General features: G+C 41.0%; 1 protein-coding gene and 1 non-coding gene across 10 annotated transcripts in view; one reads left to right on the top strand and one right to left on the bottom strand.

The window, feature by feature from the left end:
- Positions 1–26,992, bottom strand: part of SCMH1 (Scm polycomb group protein homolog 1) — a 211,157-nt gene that overhangs the window by 39,484 nt on the left and 144,681 nt on the right. For 8 of the 9 annotated variants that reach the window (XM_055138836.1, XM_055138835.1, XM_055138841.1 and 5 more), the window contains 2 exons: positions 11,988–12,220; positions 8,039–8,165 (listed from right to left, as the gene is read on the bottom strand). The exons of the other annotated variant lie outside the window; for it this stretch is intronic. In XM_055138836.1, coding sequence (XP_054994811.1) covers positions 8,039–8,165; positions 11,988–12,220 — 360 coding nt within the window. The remainder of the gene's footprint in view (positions 1–8,038; positions 8,166–11,987; positions 12,221–26,992) is intronic. 9 annotated transcript variants of the gene reach the window in all.
- On the top strand, positions 22,540–22,655 carry LOC129405204 (U5 spliceosomal RNA). Its single transcript, XR_008630387.1, has one exon. It is a non-coding gene; the product is annotated as a U5 spliceosomal RNA (small nuclear RNA).

Raw genomic sequence — 26,992 nt, 5'->3', positions numbered from 1 at the left:
TCTAATTAGCTGTTGTGGTTTGCAATAAAGGTGTTGAGTGGCCGCTGTGCTCAGTCTCTAGCCCTCATTCAGCCCGCAACTCCCTTCCCCCACATGGCCTTCGACTACAATGTAGTTGGTGATCGCTTCTCTGAGTTGACCTTTCCCCGGAACGTGAGGCCAGCCTCGAAGCCATGGAGTCAACCTCCTGGTACTTATTTCTACAGTTCTTGGGTGTTAGTCTCCCACTCTGTTATTCTATATACCATAGATGAGTGCAATCTTTCTATGTCTGTCTCTCTCTTTCTGACTCATTTCACTCAGCATGAAACTTTTCATGCCCATCCACTTAACTACAAAATTCTTGACCTCCTTTTTTCTAACAGCTGCATAGTATTCCATTGTATAGATGTACCAAAGTTTCCTCAACCAGTCATCCGTTCTGGGGCATTCGGGTTTTTTCCAGATTCTGGCTATTGTAAACAGTGCTGCGATGAACATACATGTGCAGATGTTGTTTCGATTGTACTTTTTTGCCTCTCTGGGATATATTCCCAGCAGTGGTATTGCTGGGTCAAATGGGAATTCAATATCTAATTTTTTGAGAGTCGTCCATATTGTTTTCCAGAAGGGCTGAACCAGTCGGCATTCCCACCAGCAGTGAAGAAGGGTCCCTTTCTCCCCACATCCTCTCCAACAGCGGTTGCTTTTGTTCTTTTGGATGTGTGCTAGTCTCTGTGGTGTGAGGTGGTATCTCATGGTTGTTTTGATCTGCATCTCTCTGATGATTAGTGATGCAGAGCACTTTTTCATGTGCCTTTTGGCCATTCGTATTTCTTCCTTGGTAAAGTTTCTGTTCATTTCTTTGCCCCATTTTTTGATGGGGTTGGATGTTTTCTTCTTGTAGAGTTCAACCAGTGCTTTATATACCATTGATATCAACCCCTTATCTGATGGGTATTGTGTAAATATCCTTTCCCATTCTGTGGATAGTCTTTGGATTCTGGTCAATGTATCTCTTGCGGTGCAGAAGCTTTTTAGTTTAATGTAATCCCATTTGTTGATCTCTGTTTTTACTAGATTGCTTAGTTCCGTGTCACCTTTGAAGATACCTTTATCTTCAATATTGTGGAGGGTTTCGCCGACCTTGTCTTCAATGTACCTTATGGTTTGTGGTCTAATGTTGAGGTAAAGACACATTCTTAAAGTAGATTTTTAAAATGAACCTCACTATGAGTTGTCTACAAGAAACCCACTTTAAATATAAAGACACATTATCAGTTAAGAGATGGAGAAAGATATATCGTGCTAGTATTAATTATAAGAAAGTAGAAGTTAAATTAAATTATATTAATTAAATTAATTATATTAACTATCTTAATTTAAGATGTATTTTAGAGCAAAAAATGTCATTACAAATAAAGGGCCATTATATAATGATCACTATCACTATCACTATCATCCTGTGGATCCTCATTTGCTTGAGCAGGCCCAGTAACATCTCTAGTCATCCTAGCCTTGAGATTTTAGCAGCCTCTCTTTACTTGTCCTTCCCAACGGTGCTGCATTAGAGGCTCTTTCAGGGTCAGGAGAATGAAACCAATCATTGTTACTGTATTTGGCATATGAATACGCCATGGGGAGGCTTGCCAGGCCCTCCCGTGTGGGCAGGAAAACACTTGGTAGCTTGCCAGGTTCTCTGGGAGGGAGAACTAGGCTATAAGAAGGCCGTGTACTTCCAGGAGCTTGGTTTTATAGACTCTGGATATTGGCCGTTGATGGGATTACATGACACCAGGGGCAGTTTCTGGGTGTGGCTGCCAGGCTACTGGAAAATGGGGGATCTGGGAAGACTTAGAGATCTGAGCCCCGGGTCCCACATACCTGGGTTTCTCTGCCAGTTCCTTCATCTGGACTAGGCCTCCACACTGTGTAATCCCATCAATGGCCAACATCCAGAGACTATAAAACCAAGCTCCTGGAAGAGAGCAACACAGAGTCTCTTGCCCCTGCACCTGGCTGTCTTCACCAGGGGCCAATCGGAGGAGGTGGGTTGAGTTTCCCTCCTCAACTCGAGCAGAGCCCGGCAGCCTCTGGAACCTTTATATCATGAAATAAAGGTTAATACCTAACAGATATATCAACCCTTACAACTATCAGAATATGAGGCAAAAACTGCAAGAAAAATAGATAACTCCATTATTATAGCTGTAGACTTCAATGCCCCATCAGAAAATGAGAATAAATATTGTTGAATTCAACAGTACCATAAGTCAACTGTATATAAGTATTATTTGTTAATTATTTCACCCAACAACAGCAGAAATGATTCTTCTCATGCTCTCAAGACCATTTATTAATGGACCATCTTCTAGTCCATACAAACTCTCTTCATAAATATAAAGCACCAAAGTCACATAATACCTTGTCTCAGACATAAAGAAAAAGGCAGTGGTCAGAGGGGAACTGATAGCACTGAATATTATATTAGAAAAGAAGATCTAAAACAAACAATCTAAGCTTCTATCTTAGGAATAAGGAAAAGAAGAGCAAATTAAACTCAAAGCATACAACAAGAAAAGATAAAAGAAAAATTAGAGCAAAGGGCTGTGGATGTGTTCTAGTGTCAGAACCTCTGCATTGCATGTTTGACTCCTGATTACCCGCCCCCCCCCCCAATTTATTGAGTGTTGTTCCTGGAATGTCCCTTGTGACTGTGCCACCACAAGTAAGAGACCCAGTCCCTCACAGGCAAGTGTGTCTGAGCACCATAACCAAGTCTGGGAGCCCTGGCACTGCAACGAATGTGGGATCCCAAGACATCACAACATGACAACAACTAAAGGGAGGGGGAGATAAGAAAAATTTTAAAAAGAGTTGAAATCAATGAAATTGAAATAGGAAGTCAATGAGGAAAAATCAAAAGTTGATTCTCTGAAAAGATATATGAAATCAATGCTTCCAGACAGGCTACACAGAAAAAGAGATTAAACAAATTACTAATATCAGAGAAGAAAGAGGGGATATTACTATAGGTCTATGTCATTAAAGAATAATAAAAACTGATGAATAACTATAACCCACAAATTTAATAATCTAGATTAAAAGATAATTCTGTGGAAGACACAATCTCACAAAGCTCATAGAGAAGTAAGACAATCTGGAAAGGCTTATACCCATTAAATCAATTGAACTGGTGATGAGAACCATTCAAGAAAAAAAAGCACCATTCACTGGTGAATTCTATAAATTCACTTTACCAATTCTTTTTTGTTTGTTTATCTGTGATGCTAGGGATCAAACCCAGGACCTTATTGCAAGGCAAGTGGTGTGCCACTGAGCTACATCCATGGACCCTTTACTGATTCTTTACAATTTCTTTTAGGAAATAGAAGCAAAGAGAATATTTCCTAGCTCATTCTATTAGAGCAAAACCATCCAATTACCAAAAACCAAAGGCATTACAAGAAAGTCATAGACCAAGACCCAGCTGTAGAAATCTTCAACATATTATCAACAGATCATGTCTAATACTCGTTATAAAAGAACTGCATATATTTAAGTGTGATTTATCCTAGGTATGCAAGACTGTTTCAATATTAGAAAATCAAGTAATTTAATCCATCACACAGAGTGCAATATTTCTAGAGAAGATTCACACCAGTAACTACAGAAAAAAAAACAGTTGACAAAAGCCAGTATCTTTATGATTAAAAACTCAACAATCTAGGGTTGGGGAAGAGAGTGCAAAGGGTTGAAGCACCACACTTGCATTAACATGTCCCAAACTATGTCCCCGACACTGCTTGTGCTCTCCACAGCACAACTGGGCATGGCCCTGGTGGCCCCTGAATATCAAAGGGGTGGCCCTGCTGGCCTCCAGCACTGCTGGGCCTGAGAAGCCTAGCACCACACAGCCAGGCTCATGCACTGCTTGGGAGATCTCCCTGAAAACTGTAGGTTTGTTACAGCAACCAACATTATTCTGGCACAGCGTAAATGGACAAGACCCGTGCAGACAAAGAAGCAAGGCTACTGCTTCTTGAGCGTGCACGCACACACACACACACACACACACACACACACACACACGAACTATGTTTTTATAGGGCTGTGCAAAGATTTGGAATCAACCTAGATGTCCAACAACAGATCAGTGGAATGTGAAAGCATGGTATATATACACAATGGAATACTATGCAGCTATAAGGAATGATGAAATGATACAATTTGCTGCAACACAGAAATGGAAGATATGTTAAATGAAGAAAGCCAGAAGGATGATAACACAGGATGATATCACTTATATGTGATATTTAGAGTAACAGGGTAAGGAAATGCAATGTTTTAAAGGGGGGATGCATCCCCATTGGCCCTAGAATATATGGAGGAAAAGGAAAGGAGTGAAGGGGAAGGGGAGAAGAGATAGGTGGGAAGCAACGGGGCAAGGGTCAATGGGATTAAGGTACATGGGTGGTATTAAGGAATAATAAGAGAGAAATATCCAAACCACAGAGTCAACAACACTGAAACTGTGAGACCCAAATCTTAATAACCAGATTATTATAGGAGAGGGAACCTGGGAACACTGGTGGGGATAAATTGACCCTAATGGCGAGATTGGTGATAGAACATGGTATCTCAAGAACCCAACTATGAATGACTTTATAATTCACAGTGCTTTAATAAAATAAAGTTCTGGAAAAATCATGAAGCTATAAGTAAAAGTGCCGTGCAATTTAAAAAGTAGAAGACAGGTAATCAAGAATACAGTGTGACACACTTCCTTGTCCAGGATGCTAAGGGTTAAAGGTCACTTTTCATTAAGTGAGGAACATTTTGGACTAAGCAAACCTAATAATTGGCTGGGTGTAGCTGCACACTTTTCAAGAAGCCATGTGATGGGACCCTGACCAGAGCTGGACATAAATGCCACAGGCCAGCCCTGTTATCTTCCAAAGGGTATACGGAGAGATGCTATGATGCCCCTTTCCTTCAAGGTCTAACATTCTAAGACTTGAGTGGAGATGTTTTCAAGTCCTTCTAAGAAATGACTGCCCTGACTTTTCTGGAGAGTATTTCAACTGCTTAGATTTCCTTCAAGAAGGTAGAGGCACAAGGGTAAATTTTCTTTTAGGTAACTAAATTTCCACATGGCAAAAACCACCCTTTTGATAGTTCTCCCATTAGGAGGTTGTCTATTTACTTTGAAGGGAGAGTTCTTTTCAGAGTTGCCTTCAGAAAGCTTCTGAAAAAGGGAACACACACACATATACACACATATGTGTATATATATTCATATATGTATGTATATATAGTGGTAGTTAGTTATCTACTGAAATACAGTGTTATCTACTAAAATATAGTGACTCATAAGAAGTTTATAATTGATCATTTCAGTAACCAAAATAAAATTTCTCATTCATTTTAGGTCTTCATCCATACTCCTGACTCACAGCTCCAAAAATCCTTAGAAAAAAAATTTTGTTTTATTTTGAACCATACCCTGCAGTGCTCAGGGATTACTACTGGCCCTGTGTTCAGAGATCACTCCTGGCAGCATTCCTAGGACCATATGGGATTCTGAGAATTGAATCTGGGTCAGCTGCGTGCAAGACAAGTGCCCTACCCACTGTACTATCTCTCTAGCCTCCCCTTGGAATTTTTTTTAAATTTTAATTTTTATAGAGTTATTCATGATGATTTATTACATTAAATATTCCAACACCAATCCCACTACCATTGCACCTTCCCACTGCCATTATTTTCCCCTTGGAAATTTTTAAGTATTGAAAGTGCCAAAGGCTTCTCTTGTTCTATTAATGAAGGTAACTTTGGGGAAGCACTTGAGGATGAGGGCTGGTTGGATAAAGAAAGAATCATGTGATTAAAGGGTTGAAACTTCTAGTCCACATCTAGACCTCAGGGAGGGAGGAAGAACTGGAGACTTAGTTTAATTCCCAGTAGCCAGGAGTTCATCAATTGAGCAGGGTGCTAGGGATAGGGGTTTCCACTAAAGGAATCTCCATTAAAAACTCAAGAGGAGGTAGTTGTGAGAGCTTTTAGATTGGTGAACAACCTGCAGCACTAGGGTGGCACATCTGAGGGCCTAGCCAGTTCCCCAAGTCTTGTCCTGTGCTCTCTTTCCCAGTAATAAATTGGTGATCTAGAGCTTAGCTTCTTATAAACAGTGGGTTGCAACCTCATATGCTGTTGCAAAACTTAAGAAAATTTTTGTTTTGAATAAATTCCTTTAGAATTTTAAATGAACTTGCTGAGAAACCCAGGGTATGCGGGACTAGTGACTGAAAACTCCAGGCTTCATGGAGTCAGGAATGGGCCTCCTTCTCCCATCTCCCAGCCCTTCCGGTCTCCTGGCAGTCACACCTATAAACTGCCTCTGGGCGCCACTTAAGCACAGTAACAGCCATGATACAGACTCACAAGTGATCTTGAAAGAGAGCAGCAGCCTTCAGAGATATCCCCAGACTCCAATTATTTAAAAATTCAGAATACTAAAAGCGGCCACACAACATCTCATACTATTCATAACAAGCAATACAAAATAAATTATTTAGCATCTGCCTGTGGGGGCGGGTTTGAATGGTGGTGGGAAAATTTGAAATAACGGTGGTGGGAAGGTGTAATGGTGGTGGGATTGGTGTTGAAATATTGAATGCAATCAATTATTGTGAACAACTTTATGAAAATTAAAAAAAATTCCTTTAAGATTTATTTTTAGTGTTTGATTTATATACCTATTTCATATATTTATGTACCCCAGATCAAATAAAAATTTGAGAGGCAAAAAAGATGGTCAGGAATGGAAGTAGATCAAGAGACCATGATCTAGTGAGACAATTCCTGCAAGTGGCTGGGAGTCAATTATGGTGACCACTGTACCACCAATGCTGCTTCGAGGACATTATTGGTACCTAAGGAGTGAGCTGACAGAAACACAGGTAGCACTTTGGACTTGCTACTGGGTTCTTTGTTGTTTGTTTTTGGGCCACACCTGGCAGTGCTCAGGTGTCACTCCTGGATCGATGCTCAGGAATCATTCCTAGAGGGCTCAGGGGACCATATGGGGTTCTGGGGATCGAATCTGGGCCACCCACATGCAAGGCAAATGCTCTACCTGCTGTACTATTGCTCTGGTCCTTTTTTTGTTTGTTTGTTTTGCTTTTTGGGTCACACCCGGCGATGCACAGGAATCACTCCTGGCTCTGCACTCAGGAATTATCCCTGGCGGTGCTCAGGGGACCATATGGGATGCTGGGAATCGAACCCGGGTCGGCCGCGTGCAAGGCAAACGCCCTACCCGCTGTGCTATTGCTCTAGCCCCAAGCTCTGGCCCCTTGTTACTGGATTCTGAAGCAGAGACTGAGCTTGGTCCTTTGCCTCTAGAAGTCCTTAGACTGGGCTTGAACTCTTCGTTAGAGTCTATTGCCCCTTCCTGCCACATAGTGTCAGAACTGATGTGAATTCTCAGAACCCCTGCAGACCTCTCAGAGACCCTGTTGTGGGACGATGCCTCCACACACATAGTCACATTGTAAGTGGGCCCAGGAGCCCCCGGTTCACCCACTCACTTTGGCTACCAGTCTTTGCCACTGAATCGCTTAATGATTCACAAAGTCAAGTTCACCCTCACAGTATCTAGGTCTACACAATTGCTGATGTTAAAAATAATCAGAGCAGTTTCCTCCATATCGGTGTATGGCGAGACTATTGCAATGCTGGGAGGATTCACCACAATGGAAAGGACAGAGTTACCTCAGAGCTGGCCTGGGGGCTCCTGGTGCTGGCCACAGTGCCCCCTCCCTCACTTGTCCCCCCAAAACCCAGTCCTGTATTCACAGAATATCTACCCAACTTTCTCTGAGTGTTTGGACAGAAGGAAGTCTCTGGAACTATTACAAGTATCAAAATCAAATGACAAATGACTGAAGATTCTCTGTAGGTTGATAAGTGGGTAGGGGAAAACTACTGGTTCAAAGGGAGAGGCAGTATCCCGGGGCCTGGAGCAGACTGTGCTGGTCCCGGGAGCTGCTCTTACCTGTGGGGGCCTGCATGGCTGAGCTGGGGATGGTGGCAGCATCTTGGGGCACAGTGCTGGTGTCCGGTTCGGGGGTGCTGGTTGTTGGTGAGGTGGGTGCTGGGTTCAGCAAAGTCCGAGGTTTCCTCTGTTAAAATGGATGGGGAAAAGTTTGCTACCCACAATAGGTGACTTGTCTTTTCATTTCTCTGTTTGTGGCTCCTTAAATACTCCAAACACTGAAATGGGCCAGGGGATGGGACTTTGTTTGACCTTAGTTTTACACACAGCCACTTGTCGAAGCTGTACATGTGGCAGGTGCTCAGTAAACATGCTCTCAAACTATGGGCAGCATTTTGGACTTCTGTAGAGTCAGGGTCAAATTCACTGTATAATTTATCATTAGATTCAATAAAATTATTTGAAGTTCCAGACTCTCTATTAGTTGGGCGGACAAAAGCACAAAAGTCAAACAAATTCTGGGTTTAAGTGCAGCGTGACACTACTTGGTACTTTGTTTTTCTCTCTTAAAAAATGGAAACTTCTCCACCTCTATAAACTACTTTCCTTGGCTTACCTCCTTAGTTACTTATTGTAGGCCATTCATTATACCAAACTTTATTGGCTAGTAATTTCTAACTGCTTTACTCCTCTGAAAACTGCAGTTTACCTTTACAATAATAAACCATTTTTAAGAGCTGTAATCCTTTCTTCCTACCTTCTCCCCCTTCCTTTTTTTTTTAACCTTGTAAACCTGTTTTTCCAGAAAGCTCTTCTAGATTTTCTTTAATTGCTATCTCTTTTCTATCATTTCGGTGTTTCTTAGTGTTTGATTTGTCACAATGTGTTGTCATTATGGTTTTACCCATGGGTGTCTCCTGTTAGCCTGGAGCTCCTTGAAGGTCTGATTTTGTCTACCGTCCTAGCACCACACCTCACGTAAGTGTCAACAAATGCTTTCTTCAATGAAGCACATAGTACAGAACAGCAGCAGTATGGCCAGCAATGAAGATGATGGGAGAGAAACTGAGTATCTCCTCTATGCCGTTTAACGCAGTCTCGGGGGAAGAAAGAGCTCCGAACAGCCCTTCCAGGAAATGGCTTTCTAAGAGCTTTTCTGACAGTAAGAAAACATTACTGAGACTCAGAAATACCTTTTTGTGAAATGACTCAGGTAGGGTCTCCTACTGGGAGCTGTATGAGCCTGTCTGCCTCCCGGAAGTGTGGTACCGAAGGAGGCTGTGCCGTGACAGAGATGAGTAAGATGATGTTGAGGGTGATCATGCAAACACTTATTGAATAGTAAAAGCACATATGGAACATGGACATATCATATTTTGATATTGTAAAAATGAAAATCCAAATAAGCAGTGAGTCAGAAAATAAAGGAAATGTCACTTCGGCTTCACCGAGATGGTGGTAGGATTACGTGAGGTGCCTGAAGAAACAAACTTGGTGAGTTGAACTGCCAGATATTGTAGGAGAAAGCAGAAAGATAGAGAGCATTACTACGTTCTGAAGTCAGCACACTTATATGTATCAGATATATTCATATTCTACCTCACCTCTATTTTATTGTTGAGAAAACTGGGGCTCAGAGCTTTACCCAAAGACGTCCCAATGTCACACAGGTAGCAACGAATGAGATTTAAATATAAGCTTGTCAGACTCCACTGCCAATGTTCTAATTACAAGACTACTTTGCTTCAAAATGGAATTTAAGGGTCATGAGTTATGTGGAAGGCAGCATATACTTATAACAGTTGACAAGAGAACAAGACAGGAAATTAGGGAGCCAAATGTCATGCCATAAAATACAGGATGTTATGAGAATTACTGTCTTCAAAAGGGTTATAAAGAAAAAGGACTTTTGTTACTATTTTAAAACTGCCCAAGAGAGTAGAGCCAAAGCAATCATAGAATCACAGACCTTAGATTTTGAAGGATCTTAAAGGCCATTTAACCAAATCAATCATCCAAAACATCTATTTTCCTATCCCTGATGAAACATTCCAGTTATGGGCGCTGACTAACTCCATTTTGGAATAGATTAAACTGTTCCCTACCCCTACCCCCCTGCCCCCACCATTCCCCCCCTTCTTTTGGACACAAAGCCTGTCATCTGCTTGATTTTCTACTTAGTAGTTTTAGTTCTGACTTTCGAACTCCACTGAGGTATTAACCTCCTTTAATCTTACTGTCCTCAAGGCAGTTTCACATCATCAGAAGACTCTGGTCTTAAGGATCTTCATGGCCATCAGACTATACTCCATAACATAAGAATAAGAGATTAATGGAATTGAATTACTTTGAATTACATTATTGAATTACAAAATTGAATCAGGATGGGGTAAGAATTAGTGGTGACAGATCAGGAGCATGATCTCTTACGAGAATTCAATGCCCAATAACTGCAAGATAATTGCAGTTGGAACAGCATCATCAAAATAACCTATCCCTCTTCCAGCCATCTCTCCAACATACACTGAACATATCTCCCAAGAGACTGAGATATGAGGCCACTATAAGAGAAGATTAGATGGGGCTCACAAAATCCAATGCAGTTTCCCACAGTGGGCAACAGCGACCCCTGGGGGTTGCTGGAACTATTGCTGGGGCAGTAGTAGTCTTTTGAGTGGAATGGTGGTGGTGGTGGGGTGGAGGGGCGGGGGTCAGTTTCTGTTTGCTTGCTTAAAAAGGTTAAATTCCCAGAAGGTCACTGATGTTTTTGAATTTTTCCAGAAAAGAAGGTAGTAGGTCAAATAAGTTTTAGAACTTCTGTTCTAGAGTACCTTGCATCCTATAAGAATCAAAATGAGCAGGAGTTAATACAACCCACCAAGTAACGAGCCAACAAGAACTAGGAAGAACTCAGGACAGTGGAATGGGCTGCCCAGGGAGAACTGGCACCACTTCTGCATTAAGCTCACGGAGTTCGGCTCAGGAAGGAGCCACAGAGGAATCCCTGACTGTCTGTGAGTGAAGTCTTGAAGATGAGGATGTAGCGAAGCAAATGAGGAACTGTCATACCCATGGTTGCCCTACAGTGGAGAAGCAAGAACTGAACACGACTGGATGGTGGCAGGTGTGCTTCCAGTGACAGTGCTCAGCCATGCTCGACGCATCGTCTTTTCTACAATATAAGAGTTACAGCCTGTAGGAAATGAGAGAGTGGACGTACAGTGGGGCAAGCAGTGACCTTGGGACTAGAAAATCTGAGCAGCTATTAGCTTTTGTCATTGGTTAGCTGTGTTATTTTAGGGGGGTAATTAGAACATCACAACTCTAGCTCACAATTAGCTATGAAATAACATTCACACCACTATCTCCTATGCGTTTGTGAGGATAGTATGAAATATACGTTAACACTGCCTGATACCGAACTGAATACTAAGTATTGAGTGATTTTTCTATTTTTTTTTTAAAGATGGGCAGAATCACAAAAAGACCTATTTTTACAATTTATAGAACCAATTTACATTTTCTCTTCATGTGCCTATATATACATACTGGGCAGGTTAACAAGATATGTGCTCCATTTATGCAGATACTATTATTGAAGAATTATTTCTTGAAGAATATGGTGGTTAGCAGAGGGGAGAGGGCGGGGAGCAGGAGAGGGTAGAAGGAGCCATCTGAAGAGCAAGGGCTGACGGGGGTTTACTGACGGGCCTGGTGACTTGGCTACACGTGCAGAGACGTGAAGTTGGGCTCCTGAAATGTCAGTTTTGCAAACCAACGGAAAATCAAAATTTTGATTTCTGATTTAAAATGTTTGTTTCCGATCCATGCCACCCTCTCCTCATTATTAGCAAGGCCAAGGTAAGCAGCCTAGGGGATCCTCTGAAAGGCAGGGTGCACTGAGTAGGGGACAGGGCCAGGCACGCCCCTTCCCCAGAAGGAGGGAGATGGATGAGTCATCCTGTGAGAACCCTTCATCCCCTTCTGGGACACTCACATGTTTACCTACCTTACTGCCAGGTTTGGGACCCCTCTTCTTTGAGAATTTCAAAGTTTCAGCTGACTTGGAAGGGGTAGAGATGGGATGGGGGATTAGGGGCTTGGGTGTCCGGCCCCGCTTCTTTCCCGGTTTACTCCCCTTTTGCCCTGGTTGATGCTCCAAGACAGTTTTGGTGCTGCTGTGGATGCTCGGCTTCTCAGCGCTCACATCAGATGCAGGGTAGGGAGTCTTTGGAATCACAACTGCAAGAAAAAGACTCATTCTATCACCCTCTCCTCCCACCTGCATTCCCACCCCAGACAGTAAAAAAAAAAAAAAGGTGAGGGGCTTCTTTCACTTGAGTAATTTTTAAGCTGAAAAGCTAGTTTTCATGGCAGCTGACCTAAATTCTATAAAATCTCGGGGGAAAACTGAATTTAGACAGACTAGAATGAAAAGTTTTAATTATTTCTGGCAGATGTGGGAAAAGTATTAAAATTTGCCCAAGGCTTCTAGTTAAAGCATATAAACAGATACTTCAGAGGTGAAATATCTCATATAAGCCTAAATCTTTACCTACTAAGAATGAAGATCCAAGGCTCAGAAGAGAAAATCATGTCTCCTTCCTCCTGCCCCCCCCCCCCCTTAACAGAGTAATTTGAGATAAGGTCTTACATTTTAAAACTGGGCCCTGGCAACCAAGTCAGGGATTTTATACATCAATCTATGTAAAGTTGTAGTGTTACGGTGGCAGTAAGAAATAGCAAAACAAGTGTAAAAATATAAATCTGATAGCATCTTCCCTTACCTTAAACATTTTTGTTCCTGGAGCTACAGAGATAATATGGAAGTTAAGCTGCATGTCTTGCATGTGGCAAACCCTGGTTAGATCCCTGGTACCAACTGGTACATTTAGTATCATTGGCTGAATCCCTGAAGCAGTAGCCAGGATAATCCTGAGCACTGCAGAACTTGGGTCTGCATCAGAGACCCAAGATCAGAGCACTGCATCCGTGAGTCCCAGCACTAAATCAATGGACTGGCTGACTGAGAATTGCTGGGGATAAGGGCGCTCTCTGAGCATCACTTGGAAAGCTTTTGCCCCACAAAATATCTTTGTTTCATATTACTTTAAGGTAAAGTGCAATTTATTTTTGGGGGTGGGTCCACATCCAGTAGTATTTAGAGACCATTCATGGCTCAGAGCTCAGGGGTTGCTCCTAGTGATTCTTGGGGTACCATGAAGTGTCAGTGATCAAATTTGGCCCTCTCCTATGCAAAACATACGCCCTTTGAGCCATTTCCCCAGCCCAAAGCACAAATTCTTTACCCTGATGTCCAAAGACTTCTATGATTTTGCTCCTGCCCTGCTCACCTGTTATGTTTATGACCACTACCTTTTGCTTGTCCCCAAGTTCTAGTCCCACTGGTTTGCTCAACACTAACACATTAAAATATGTTGAATTCTCTATTGTTTCTGGTTTCTGGTCAATACTAGCTTTCAGTACTCAGCTCCAGGGTTGTCTCTTTATGAATGTTTTGTCTGACTAAGCCCCAACCACATGGGAGCCCCCCAAGCATTATATAGACAGCTGTGCTATAATGCTTTGAATTTTACTTCAATAATCCACATTCTCAAGGTAAAGGATAACCTATTCTTTCCACCAATAGTTAATGAGAATTTATTAGTATGGTTATGCATTGGTCTAGGATTTGGGGATAATAGAATAAACAAAAAAGACTCAGATAAAACACATATAAGAGGTAAATGTGAACTCTAATGGATAACTACAATCCCAGAAGGAGAAAACAGAGATGAAACTGTTTTCATCTGAAAGTGTGAGACTTTACTGAGAGATATCACTGTTAAAAACTTCTAGGGGGTTGAAGTGATAGCATAGCGGGTAGGGCATTTGCCTTGCATGTGGCCGACCTGGGTTCAATTCCCAGCATCCCATATGCTGAGCACCCATATCCCTGAGCACCGCCAGGAGTAATTCCTGAGTGCAGAGCCAGCAGTAACCCCTGTGCATCACCAGGTGTGACCCAAAAAAGCACAAACACACACATACAAACTGCTGAAAATAAGGGATGAGGTAGAAATAAAATAAAAGATCAAAAAAATTAAAGCAGAGGAAAATAAGCACTAATTTTTACAACTTAAAAGCATAATGTTCATCATTAACTTTTCAGCGTAGACTATGACAGTTAGTGTAAGAGAAGAAGGGCCTTGGGTGGTGCTGAGGAATGGTATAGCTCCATATCCACACCCAGTCAGTAGCAATGAAAGCAGGCGATCCAAACCACAACAACCAAATTTTAAACAGTGCCTGTCAAAGAGGTGGCGGGTAGTGAGTATGGTAGGAGGGAAGCTGACATTGTTTGTGGGATTGGTGCTGGAACATTGAATGTCTGAAAAATCAACGATGTATAGCTTTGTAAATCACAGTGTCTTCTAAAAAACCAAAACTTTCAAAGAGAATATTTTTAAAGGCGTAAAATAAAGGGCAAAAGGACCAACCTAGAGTTCTATACTCAGTAAAAATATCCATCAAGAATAAAAGTGAAATAATAGTATTTTCAGGTAAGTCAAAGCTGAGAGAATTTTTAACTAGTCAGATCTAGGTTACAGGGCCAAAGAACTAGCTCAATAGGCAGGTTTCCATGCAGGAGGCTGGGGTCTGATCCTGGGAAATACATGGTCCTCTGGGCATTGCTGGGAATGGCTTCAAAACATTAAAGCACAAAACAGATCTAAGTTATGGACAATAGAAAGGAAGTTAGTAGGGCTAATAGAAAGTAATTCTAGATGGAAAGAGGACACTGCAGGAAGAACTAAACAACACGGAAAAGAGTAATAAGTGGGCAGACCACAGCGACTGTTTAGAACAAAAATCTATAAGTGGCCTATGGGTCCAGAGCACCTGATTTGCAGGTGGGAGATCTTGGGTTTGAGGTTTGAGCTCCAGGTTCAAGGTTTGAGTCCTGGGTTTGAGATTTGATTCTCAGCATTATATTATTCAAGCATCACGGGAATGGATCGCTGCCCCAAAGTGGCTGTACAGTTAAAATATATGCATTAGTAAATTATATAAATGTAATAATATGAAAGATGCAACTGGGGGTGAGGTAAAGGAAGGCAAACATTAGTGAAAGTTTCACATTGTTTTGGTGGTTCGAGTTTATTTAAGGTAGATCTTAATAAGTTCAGATTGCATATTTATATAGGATAACTAGAGAATTTTATAAAAATGTATAATTAAATTCAAGGAGAAATAGAATAATAGAACATATTGATCAATATAGTAACAGAAGAATGTAGAAATAAATGAGGTAGAACTCAAAGAGAAAACAACATTAAGGGCAAATGGCAATTTATTAAATACAAGTGAATCAAATATACTACATACAAAAACCTCAGTACGCAATTATTTTTGTTCACAAGAGAAGGCCTTAAAATATAAGAATAAAGATATAAGAACACAGGAAGATAAAAACATGAAAGAAGATGTTACCTATAAACATTAGCCAAAAGAAAGCTCAGCTGACTGGATCGGGCAAGGCAGTCTTCAAGGCAAGAAGTGTATTAGAATAAAAAGGGTTGTTTCAGCAAGATTAAATAGTTAATTCAAAAGAAGGATATAATACCTTAAACTTATATGCAACAAATGACAAAAATTACATCAAAATAACACTGAAAGAATGAAAAGGAGAAATATACAAAACTACAATTTGGAGTTGTAGATTTTAACTCCTTTCTTTGAGTAAATGGATAGATTAAGAAGCTGAAAGGATCAGTAACAACACAGTAACCTAACAAAAAAACTGATTCACTAACGGAATTGTCATATCTAGAATATTATACCCAATCAATAAAGAATACACATTCTTTTCAAGTACTTATAGGATAGCTGAGGAATAAAAAAGAAAAAGATAAATCCTTTGTAAATTGCAACACATTATTTTAAAGTGCTTCTTCAGCCTATGGATCGATCATGCAGCTTGTAAAAGAACAGCATGTGACAAGTATAAATGTATACCCTAACCATGTTAACATAACTACACACAAGGATTTCCACGGAAGTAGAAAAATATGCAAATCAAAACTCCCTAGCACTTTTGATTGACGGGCAACCACATGGAGGAAAGAGATAACATTGGTTTTATTTTTCAAATTATAAAAGAGAATCAATTTAAAAGAGACCAAAGACCTAAATTTTAGAAATAAAAACATACAACCACCAGAACAAATACTTTTGGGATATGCAGGATAAAAGTATTTTTTTCAATACAGTTCAAAGAATTAAAATAATAGAGAATGTTTTGTAACCACACACGGAATTTAAAATAAAAGTTTTTTTAGAAAGTAGTAAAGTTTATTGGAAAGTAGAAGAGAAAAGAAGAATAATTTCCCATGTGGGGAGGAACTTAGTATAGGACTAAGTTTCACAATGGAATTTAAATAGAAATTAATTAATAGGTATTTGAATAAACAAAAAGTGTTGATACTGACATTACTTAAAATAGCTCATACATCCCAAAACTACTAGAAATAAAAATAGAAATCTGGGGACTTAAAATTCATTAAGATATAACATATCTAAATGTGCAAGATTTAGGTAAAGCAGTTATCAGAGGGAAATTTATAAACCTAAATGTTTACATTAGACGAGAAGAAAGGTCTAGGATCATTGATTTCAAGCTTCTATTTCAGGAAGCAAAATGCAAGATTCTGTTTTCCTTTGGAGAGAAATTCCTAAGTTGTGCTCAGGAGGCCCAGTGATTTTTGGCCAACCAGGTTGGCTGTTCAGAGAGCCTGAGGATGTGGTGCTGCTCTGGCCCTGGGGTGCTGGGGATTATTTAGTTCACCCCAGTGGTTCTTGGGGCCTCCAGGTTGGCCTGTATTGGGGGATGCTTCGGGTATGGTGTGATGTTCACAACTGACCCTGGCACCCAACACTGGATGGAACCTGGCACTCAGTCCTGCAAAATGCTAAACAAATAGTTTTATTTATTTATTTATTTATTTGCTTTTTGGGTCACACCCGGCGATGCACAGGGGTTACTCCTGGCTCATGCACTCAGGAATTACTCCTGGCGGTGCTCAGGGGACCATATGGGATGCTGGGAATCGAACCCGGGTCGGCCGCGTGCAAGGCAAACGCCCTACCCGCTGTGCTATTGCTCCAGCCCCTAAACAAATAGTTTTAGATATAGACTTTAGAGCAGATGCAAAAATTAATGTGAAAGCTAAAACAAACAAACAAAAAAACTAGAAAAACATAAAGGGGGAATATTGCCAACTCTTTGGATCTGGCAAAGATCAATTGTGGAAGAAGAGAAGAAGTGATGGGTGTTTGAACAGACATCAGGGCTTCAGTTACACTGGTGCTATAGCTGAGCGGTAGCCCTATATCCAAAACACAGACCCAACAACACTGAAAATATGAGATCTAAGCCCCAACTACTAGAACTTTGGAATGTGTCTGTGAAGTTGACAGGAGCGGATAGGGTAGGACTTTGGGTGGGGAGGTGGAATCTAGAAATACTGGTAAAGGAAGTTGATATTGTGGTGAGATTGGTATTGGTATTATATGCCTAAAATGCAACTATCAATACCTTACTTTGTAAATCACAGTTATTTCATTTAAAAAAGGAAAAAAAATCAATTGGTAAAATGTTAATTATAATTAATTTTAAAACAAAAATGTCTGCCTGTCAAAAGAAAACTTTATAAAGAAAAGGAAATAGCAGGTGTGGGAGATGGCTTGGAGGGCTGGAGGTCATCCTTTGCATGCTGGACACCTTGTTTTAGTCTAGGCACCACTTGGTTTCCAGAGTACCAAGTCAGTAGGGTAATGAGTGGAGAGTGAGTGAGTGAGTCAGTGAAAGGGAGCAAGAATAATAAGAATAATAAGAACAAGAGCAAGAGCAATTTAGATGGAGCAAGAGTGAACAGAGAACAAGAGTATAAGTAAGAGTAAGAGAGGGAGAGAGAGAGAGAGAGAGAGAGAGAGAGAGAGAGAGAGAGAGGAAGTGAGAGACAGAAATAAGAAAATGAGAGTGAGGTTGAGAGAAAGGAAGAAAAAGAGGGGGTGGGGGACATCAAAAAAGGAAATCCAGATGAAAGATACGCAAAACACACATCAGGAAATAACATCCAGGGCCGGAAAAATCATTCATGAGATCAAATGTTCCGTATGCGGAGACCCGGGATCTAGCCCAGAGTTCCACACTGCTCTGGAGCTCCCTTGGGACCTGGCTTGGCCACAGAGTCAGGAGCAGACCTCAATCACTAAAGAGAAAAAGGAAAAAGAAAATAACACGCAGAATCTATGAAGAAGCAAAACTTCACAGTGAAAAGATTGGCGATTCACTTGAGAAAAATGACCAAGATAAAGAAACATAGGAACATACACTTGATAACGATATTTTAAAGTCCTTTGCATTTTTCACTTGTTCTCTTAATTTTCCAGAGGTTAGATGTGTGGTATCATCACTCTAAGAGGCGATGGAGGGACCAACGAGATAGTACAGGGTGGCAAAGGTGCTTGCCTTGCACATGGCCAACCCTAGCACTGGGGTCTTCTGATCACCTTGGGCGTCCCCCGAGCACGGGGCCAGAAATACCTCCCAGGCACTGTTAGGGCCCAACCCAAAGAATTAATATAATGTGTGCTTCTGTGTTATGTTAAAACATTCTGGAAGTTAATTTCTTTTTTTTTTTTTTTTTTTTGCTTTTTGGGTCACACCCGGCGATGCTCAGGGGTCACTCCTGGCTCATGCACTCAGGAATCACCCCTGGCGGTGCTCAGGGGACCATATGGGATGCTGGGATTTGAACCCGGGTCGGCCGCGTGCAAGGCAAACGCCCTACCCGCTGTGCTATCACTCCAGCCCCTCTGGAAGTTAATTTCTAATAGGATTATAGTAAGTAGCCCACATAAATAAAGATTCTTTTTCTTTTTTTTTTTTAACACAAACTCTTAGATTGTTAAAACAAAATTGTAGCTACAAGGGGGCCGGAGTGATATCACAGCGGGTAGGGCGTTTGCCTTGCAAGCAGCCAACCTGGGTTCGATCCCCGGCATCCCATATGGTCCCCCAAGCACTGCCAGGAGCAATTCCTGAGTGCAAAGCCAGGAGTAACCCCTGAGCATCGCTGGGTGTGACCCAAAAAGCAAAAAAAAAAAAAAATTAGAAAAGAAAAAAAATTGTAGCTACAAGAAGAAAAGGTGCAAGCTGATTGGTAATGGTGATTGTAAAGGTTCTTTCTTGATACCAAAAGGTCTGATAGACAATTGATGTTTAATCATTTCCTTACTTTTCTCTGTTTCTAACACATCTGCCTTGGGAGAGGGGGGAAACCAATGGTACCTAGCTCTACTTAACCTGTGCCTAAGGCTTAGTAACTGAGCATACCAAATGGTCTTACTTGAGTATGATTACAAAAAAACTTCTAATGTTACACCTCCTATCTCCAGGAACAGTCTCTGGAATGGACTAACTGGGCATGGATTAACTTTGGAATTCCTTCTGTCACATGCCAGGTACTGAATGCTTAATTGGTCCTTAGGACCTGTGTGCAGAATAACAAAGAAACAGAGAGAAGTGAATAGGGTTTCACCAGCCCTTCTAGCATTTAGTTTTTCTTCTCTTTTTCCCCCTTATGATTATTCACTAAAAAAAGACTGTGATGTCAGCTAGCAAAGAAGTGGTCTGGATGACCTGAATGATCTGGACAGAAGAAATTAACGAATTATAGTTAACAGTTCTGAAATATCAGGTCATGGAGGTCATGTTTGAATACTTATTAATGAGAATAGGTTTTTTTTTTTTTACTACCATAAAAGCTTCTTAATAATGGATTTTTAAAACTATTCTCATGGGCTCCAAGATTTTAAAGTTCTTCGCATTGGGAAACCCCATTCTACTACATTCTAACTTAATTATCTTAGCTAAAAAAAATTTGGTTGATGTCAAGGGACCAGGAATTTAATTTTAGTTCTGTATCTTATGGTGTGACCTTGAGCTTGTCATTTAAACACAATCATTTCTTATTTTTACAAATGCAACTAATTACTTTAATAACTGTCCTATTTTTGAAAAGGCTGGAGGATAGGTAGATTCTCAAACACATTCTGATGATTCTAAAGTTGGCAAAAATAGTACCTCAGTCAATAATGCTTTTTCAAAATTCTTGTGCATTTGTGGTTTTTCATGTGGCCTTTGATATAATCTTTTGAGAGATGACATGGTCATCTTCCTCAATAAATGAAGAAAGCAAGACTCAGAGAAGGGAGAAAATAGCAGAGTCATGAATTCTTGCCATTCACTCTCTCAAGCAGCCTAGGAGGAAAGATGTCTCTTTATAGAAATTAAGGAAATTCTGATTCTATGTCAATGAGCTTGCAACATCAATTTTTACAATTAGGACTGGGCATATGGCTCAAAGGATTGGCATTCATAATTTGCATGTAGGAAGTCAGTGTGAGACTCTACACAGGCCATTTGGATGGACATTTAGGATATAATGTAGATATGTAGTCTATTCATAAGCACAATGGGCATCCATTAGGTTATTGGATGGACCCTGAGCATCAAGACAGGAGTATCCCTGAGCATCACTGGACATGGTCCCTACACCAAAACCAAACCCAAACAGAAATTCAGTAAATTCTCAGTTTGCCCAATAATCTAAGGTAAGAAACTCCATGATCCCTTTTCTAGAGGAAGATAATCTTGAGAAGCCCAGGATATGTGCTTTATAGAATTGGTTACAATTCGGGGTCTAAGGACTGACACAGCGAAGTGACAAGATGTACCTGGTCAACATTGGTCAGAAAGTCAGATAGGGATTTTAAAAAATAATGTGGACATATCAAAAGCCCACAGGGGAAAAATGGAGACTCATATACTCAAACAATATGGTTTCTGGGCATTAATTAAATACTGATTTAAAATACTGTTTTAAGAATAATGCACCCCTGTGTTCATAGGTATATTCTTCACAAGATTCTTCACTGCCCACACATGGAGTCAACCAAAACTTCCACCCACAGATGACTAGATAAAGAAGCTTTAGTCTCTATAGTAACAGAACTCTACCACTTAAAAAGATGAAATTATGCCTTTTTGGGGCAAAATGGATGAGATCTGAGGGGACTGTAGGAAGTGAAAGACAATTACTGGATGTTTTTTCTCAGATTTGGATTATGAATAACTAAAGAAGCTAACCCCCTTCCCCTCGGGCGCACACACGCACACACACACACACACACACACACACACACACGCATGCACTCATGCACGCACGCTTACTAACTCCTAGACTCAGAGAAAACTACGGGGGTGCCAAAGAGGAGCGCTGGGAGGCTCAGGAAGGGGGTCACTTTGGCAGAGGGGTAGCACTGGAATTTTGGTGGTGGGAGTAATAACAATTACACACATATACCAAATTCCTGAGATTCCATAATACTGTACAGTAATAATGAGTCTATGACAATTAAAACTAAAACTATGCGAACTTTAAGGGGGGGGGGCGTGTGGAGAGACGGTGCAGGCGGGAAGCGAGGAGCCTGCCGTGCTTACTGCAGTCCTGGTTTGCTCCCCCACGCCAGATGCGGCTCTCTGAGCACCACCAGGAGTTATTCCTGACCCAAAGTCCCCCTCAAAAGAAGAAAAAGCACACAGGAGCCAACCTCAAGAGGCTTTCACTAAAAATATCTAGAAAATTTGTGCATCAGAACAGACACTAGGGACAGGAGAGAGTACAGTAGCTAGGGCACATGTAGCATGGCCCGACCTGTGTTTGATCTCTATCACTACATGGTCCCTTAAGCATCATTGGTGCAGTACCAGAGGCCCTTCCAGGGTGACACATGCAATTCCTGGTGGCACTACAGGGTCCCAGGAGCACAAATCCTGGGGTGTTTTCATTGAACCACTAGCTTGGTTGGTTGAGAACTGCTGGTGGGGCCCTCAGGAGTCCTGAGCACAGCTTGGGAAGGTCCTTCCCAGACAACAATACTGAAGGTAACAAATTATCATTGAACGAAGCAATCTACAAGCACATGCTGATGTTACCAAGTGAACTTGTAAAGAAAAGTAGCAAAGGGAAAGTTCTTGCTTACAGCAGAAATTCCAATTAACAACCGAAATAATAATGGAAGAAATGAGGGAATAATAGTGGAAGAAATGAGAAATGAGCAATGTGGGCAATAATTAATTCTGGACGTCTGATGAGAACAGGATACTTGTAGTTTTCAAGTATGTATCCACAAGGTTATCTAATTACAAGGGAAAAGTAGTAATCAAAGGGACTGCAACAGTGTGATAAGTAATCATGGATCTCCAGTATGATTTGACAAGATGTCTTTTCCAGAGAATTTCTATTAAAAATTAATAATCAATATTTAATCACAAGGTAACATCAGGCAAACCCAAATTAAGAGTCAGTATATTAAACAACTGGATATGTATGAGTAAAAAATAGAGTCAGAATTAACACTATTAAAATTGATATGAAAGCATAAAACCCTACGAGTAGTGAACGTCATCCTGGAAAAGGAAGAATCTGGGAATACTCTGATTTCTCTTCAGATTGTATAAATCTTTCACCTTTTGCTAAAGATTTCCATGGAGAGAAACAATTTTGAGTCTTAACCCAATTTTTTGAGGCCTTGTGTTTGCAAGGCTGAAAAAAAATCTGGGAGATATATGGTAATTAATATGATATGGTACTAGGATAAGGATAGGCTGACAGACCAATGGATCAGAACTGAGATCCTAGTGATAAATTCTCACATACCTGGATAATTAACCTGTGACAAAGGGGTAGGGTTCATAGAGTGGAGCAAGGAAAACCCCTTGACAAATGATGCTGGGAAATCTGGATAACCACTTGCGAAAAAATGAAACCTGATATATATCTCACACCAAACACAAAAATTAATTCAAAGTGGATCAAGACCTAGAAATAAGAGCAGAAACTATAAAGCACCTGTGCAAAACATAGCCAGAAGTCTACAGGATCTGGACATCAGAGATGTCTTCAACTCCAAGTCCATTGGCAAAGATAACAAAAGCCATCAAGTAGGACTATAGGAAGTTAAAAAGGTTTTGCATGGCAAAAGAAACCTGGACTAAAATTAAAATGCACCCTACGGATTGGGAGAAAATACTAGAATACTATCTTTCAGATAAAAGACTAATAGCATTTTAACCCAAAATCTATAAAGCACTTACAAATCTCAGCAACAACAATAACCAATAACACCATCCAAAAATGGGGAGAAGAAATAGAAACATTCATGAAGAAGACATATGGATGGTCAATATGCACATGCATGTGTTCACTATTACTTAGTATGGCAAAACATGAATAAAAATGCAGTGCGGTGTCAAAGGTGAGAATACACATACACACAGATACACGGACACAGACACAGACACAGACACACACACACACAAACACACACACACACACCAGAAACAATACTGGCAGGGATGTGATAAAGGAACCATAACCATCACTCACTGTTGGCGGGAATTTCATCTGGTTCAACCCATATGGAAAAAAATACAGATATCTCTCAAAAAAAAAGTAAGAATGCCATTTCTATTTGACCCAGTTATCCCACTAGATATGTATTCCACCCCAGATCTAAAGAATATATGCATACCAGTATTCACTGCAACTCGTAGTACAATAGGCAGGATAAGGAAGTGACTCAAATGTTCAACAATGGATGAATTGATATAGAACTGTGATATATATGTATAATACTATAATATATATTATACATAATACTATGCAGTCATAAGAAAAAAATTAAGACATGCAGTTCATGGGCAACCTGGATGGAATTGGAGGGTAACATACTGAGTGAAGTAAGTCACACACAGAAGGACAAAAACAGGATAATTGTATTTATCTGTGGTAGACAGAGAAACAAACTAAGGGTATTGATAATATCAATCCATAATAAATCCTGGAAAATGGGGGATCTGGGTGGAGGAGGCCCAGTCCCGATCCGAGCAGGCTTGGAGATCTCAGCCCTGGGTCCCGCACACCTGGATTCCTCTGCTGGTTCCTTCATGCTTAGGACTCATCCGAGTGTGGCCTTGATATTTCAAATGTTGTCATATTTAAAAGTTTTTGGAAAAGATCTTATACGTATGGTGCCCAAGTATATACGTACATTGGCTTATAAGAACCTGGAGGAAATAGTAACACTGGAAGGAGTGCTAGAGAAAGGAGGAGAAAACGAGAGACAGGCAAGCAAGACCTGTTGGGCAAGATTTCAAGGTGACATTGACCTAGATGTGAGATCTAGGGCAGCGTGTACCAGGAAGATGTAATAGTAGGCACAGAGGTTCTGAAAAATCACGAGCTTGACTTGTTTACATAAAGAAATCTTGAAGAAACGCCACCACTGAGATGCCCCAAGTGGTCCGGTCTCTAGGCTGGGATTTCTGGAGCCACTCTGGGGTTCTGGGATGGGAGTGGGTCAGGTCTCCACCCTGCCAAGAGGCCTAGCATCCCACCCATGCCCAACATCCCTTGGCGTCTAAACAGCCCAGCCTCTCGGCTACACAATGAAGCTGTCATTAAGAGATGACAAGCTGATGAATCGACCCAGCTCCACAGCTCTTGGAGCATGTGGTCACAAACATGGCATATGTGGCCCCTCACACCTCCTAATTTCATAGGACTGACAGCCCAGTGGGAAACTGGGGAGTTTGGTGGAAGGAAGGTCACACTGGTGGTGGGATTAGTGTTGGGACACTGACTGCTTGAAACAACTGTATTATGAACAACTTTGTAAATCACAGTGTTTAAGTAAAGTTTCAAACATAAAATAAAGAAGTCTGGAAAAATTGCAGTAAGGTGAATAAAAGATCTAATGATATGTGGTGGAGTTAAAAATAGGTGGGATTACATAAGGTACATTGAAGACAAGGTCCGCAAAACCCTCCATGACACTGAGGACAATGGTATCTTCAAAGATGACATGCCACTGGCCAAGCAAGTGAAAACAGAGATAAGTAAAATGGGACTATCTTAAACTAAGAAGCTTCTGCATCTCAAAAGAAACAGTGACCAAAGTACAAAGACAGTCTACAGAATGGGAAAGGATATTCACCCAGTACCCATCCAATAAGGGGTTGATATCAGGGATATACAAGGATATACACTGGTTGAACTCTACAAGAAGAAAAATGCCAACGTGATCCAAAAATGGGGTGATGAAATGAACAGAAACTTTCTCAAAGAAAAAATACAAATGGCTCAGAGGCACATGAGAAAATGCTCTACATCACTAATCATCAGGGAGATGCAGATCAAAACAACAATGAGATATCTCACACCACAGAGACTGGCCCACATCCAAAAAACAAAAGCAATGGGAGTTGGCGTGGATGTGGGGAGAAAGGAACTCTCCTTCACTGCTGGTGGGAATGCTGACTGGTTCAGCCCTTTTGGAAAACAATATGGACGATTCTCAAAAAATTAGAAATTGAGATTCCATTCAACCCAGCAATACCACTCCTAGGAATATACCCTGAAGAGGCAAAAAGGTACAGTATAAATGACATCTGCACTTGTATGTTCATTGCAGTACTGTTCACAGTAGCCAAAATCTGGTAAAAAACGGAGTGCCCAAAAACAGATGACTGGTTAAAGACACTGGTACATCTACACAGTGGAATACTATGCAGCTGTTAGAAAAGATGAAGTAATGAAATTTGCATATAAGAGGATCAACATGGAAAGTATCATGTTGAGTGAAATGAGTCAGAAAGAAACAGATATAGAAAGATCGCACTCATCTGTGGAATATAAAGTAGCAGAATGGGAGACTAACACCCAAGAGTAGTAGAGATAAGAACCAGGAGGTCGGCCTCACAGCTTGGAAACTGGCCTCATACGCTTGGGGAAAGGGCAGCTCAGATAGAGAAGGGAACACCTAGTAGAGAATGTTGGGAGGACCCACTCGGGTTGAAAGCTGCGTACCGAAAGTAGACTATAGACCGAACATGATGGCCACTCAATACCTCTATTGCAAACTACAACATCCAACAGGAGAGAAAACAAAAGGGAATGCCCTGATGCAGAGGCAGGCTGGGGTGGTGGGGGTTTGGGTGGGTGTGGTGGGAGGGATACTGGGAACATTGGTGGAGGAGAATGGGCACTGGTGGAGGGATGTAAACGAAATGCAAACATGGAAGTTCATAAGTTTGTAACTGTACCTCACGATAATTCACTAATAAAAATTTTAAAAAAATACAAATGCATGTTTGATTTATGGAGAAGAGGGCTGTTCAAATTCCAAATAGTTCAATTTTAATTAAACTTGATAAAGTAAAAAAAGTAGGTGGGATCAGATCATAGAGAGGAGCCTTCTGGGTGATTGTAAGGACGTGACCTAATTTATTTGCCACTCTCCTTGGTGATGCCAATGGGTTGTATGCTTGGCTGTGGCCAAGAGACTTAGTTGTGGTGTGCTGGAAATCACACGCAATTGTGGAGCCAGGAACCACATTTGGCAATGTGGGATGTGGTCCTGGCAACAGTCCTCACAGCGTCATGCTTGCAAGGCAGGCTCTCTACAACTAAGTCACAGTCCAGGGTTCTTGCATTTACTTTTAAAAGATCACTCTGGATAGCCAATGAAGAGCAGATTATAGAAAGGCAAGAATGGAAGCAGGGCACTGACTAGTTCACACAAGGGTTCATGTGGTTGAGATCAATGTGACAGCCAAGAGTATACAAAAAAGTGGAGAAATACTCGATACATCTTTTCAGTTGAGCTGACAGCATGTATCTAGTCCTAATGACAGGGGATTAAGAAAACATAGCGAGAAAGGAACTGAAAGTGTGAAGTGTTTGAGTATCTATCGTGCTATATATCCCAGAAGCCAAGAGAAGTGAGTATCTCAAGGAGGAACTGAGGCCAGAGAGATAGCAAATCAAGTAGGATGCTTGCCTTGCACACAGCCAACCTGGATTTGATCCCCAGTGGCATCCC

Source organism: Sorex araneus, chromosome 5 (assembly GCF_027595985.1).
Source record: "Sorex araneus isolate mSorAra2 chromosome 5, mSorAra2.pri, whole genome shotgun sequence".
Classification (NCBI taxonomy): domain Eukaryota; kingdom Metazoa; phylum Chordata; class Mammalia; order Eulipotyphla; family Soricidae; genus Sorex; species Sorex araneus.
This window is presented reverse-complemented; position numbering and strand designations above follow the sequence as displayed.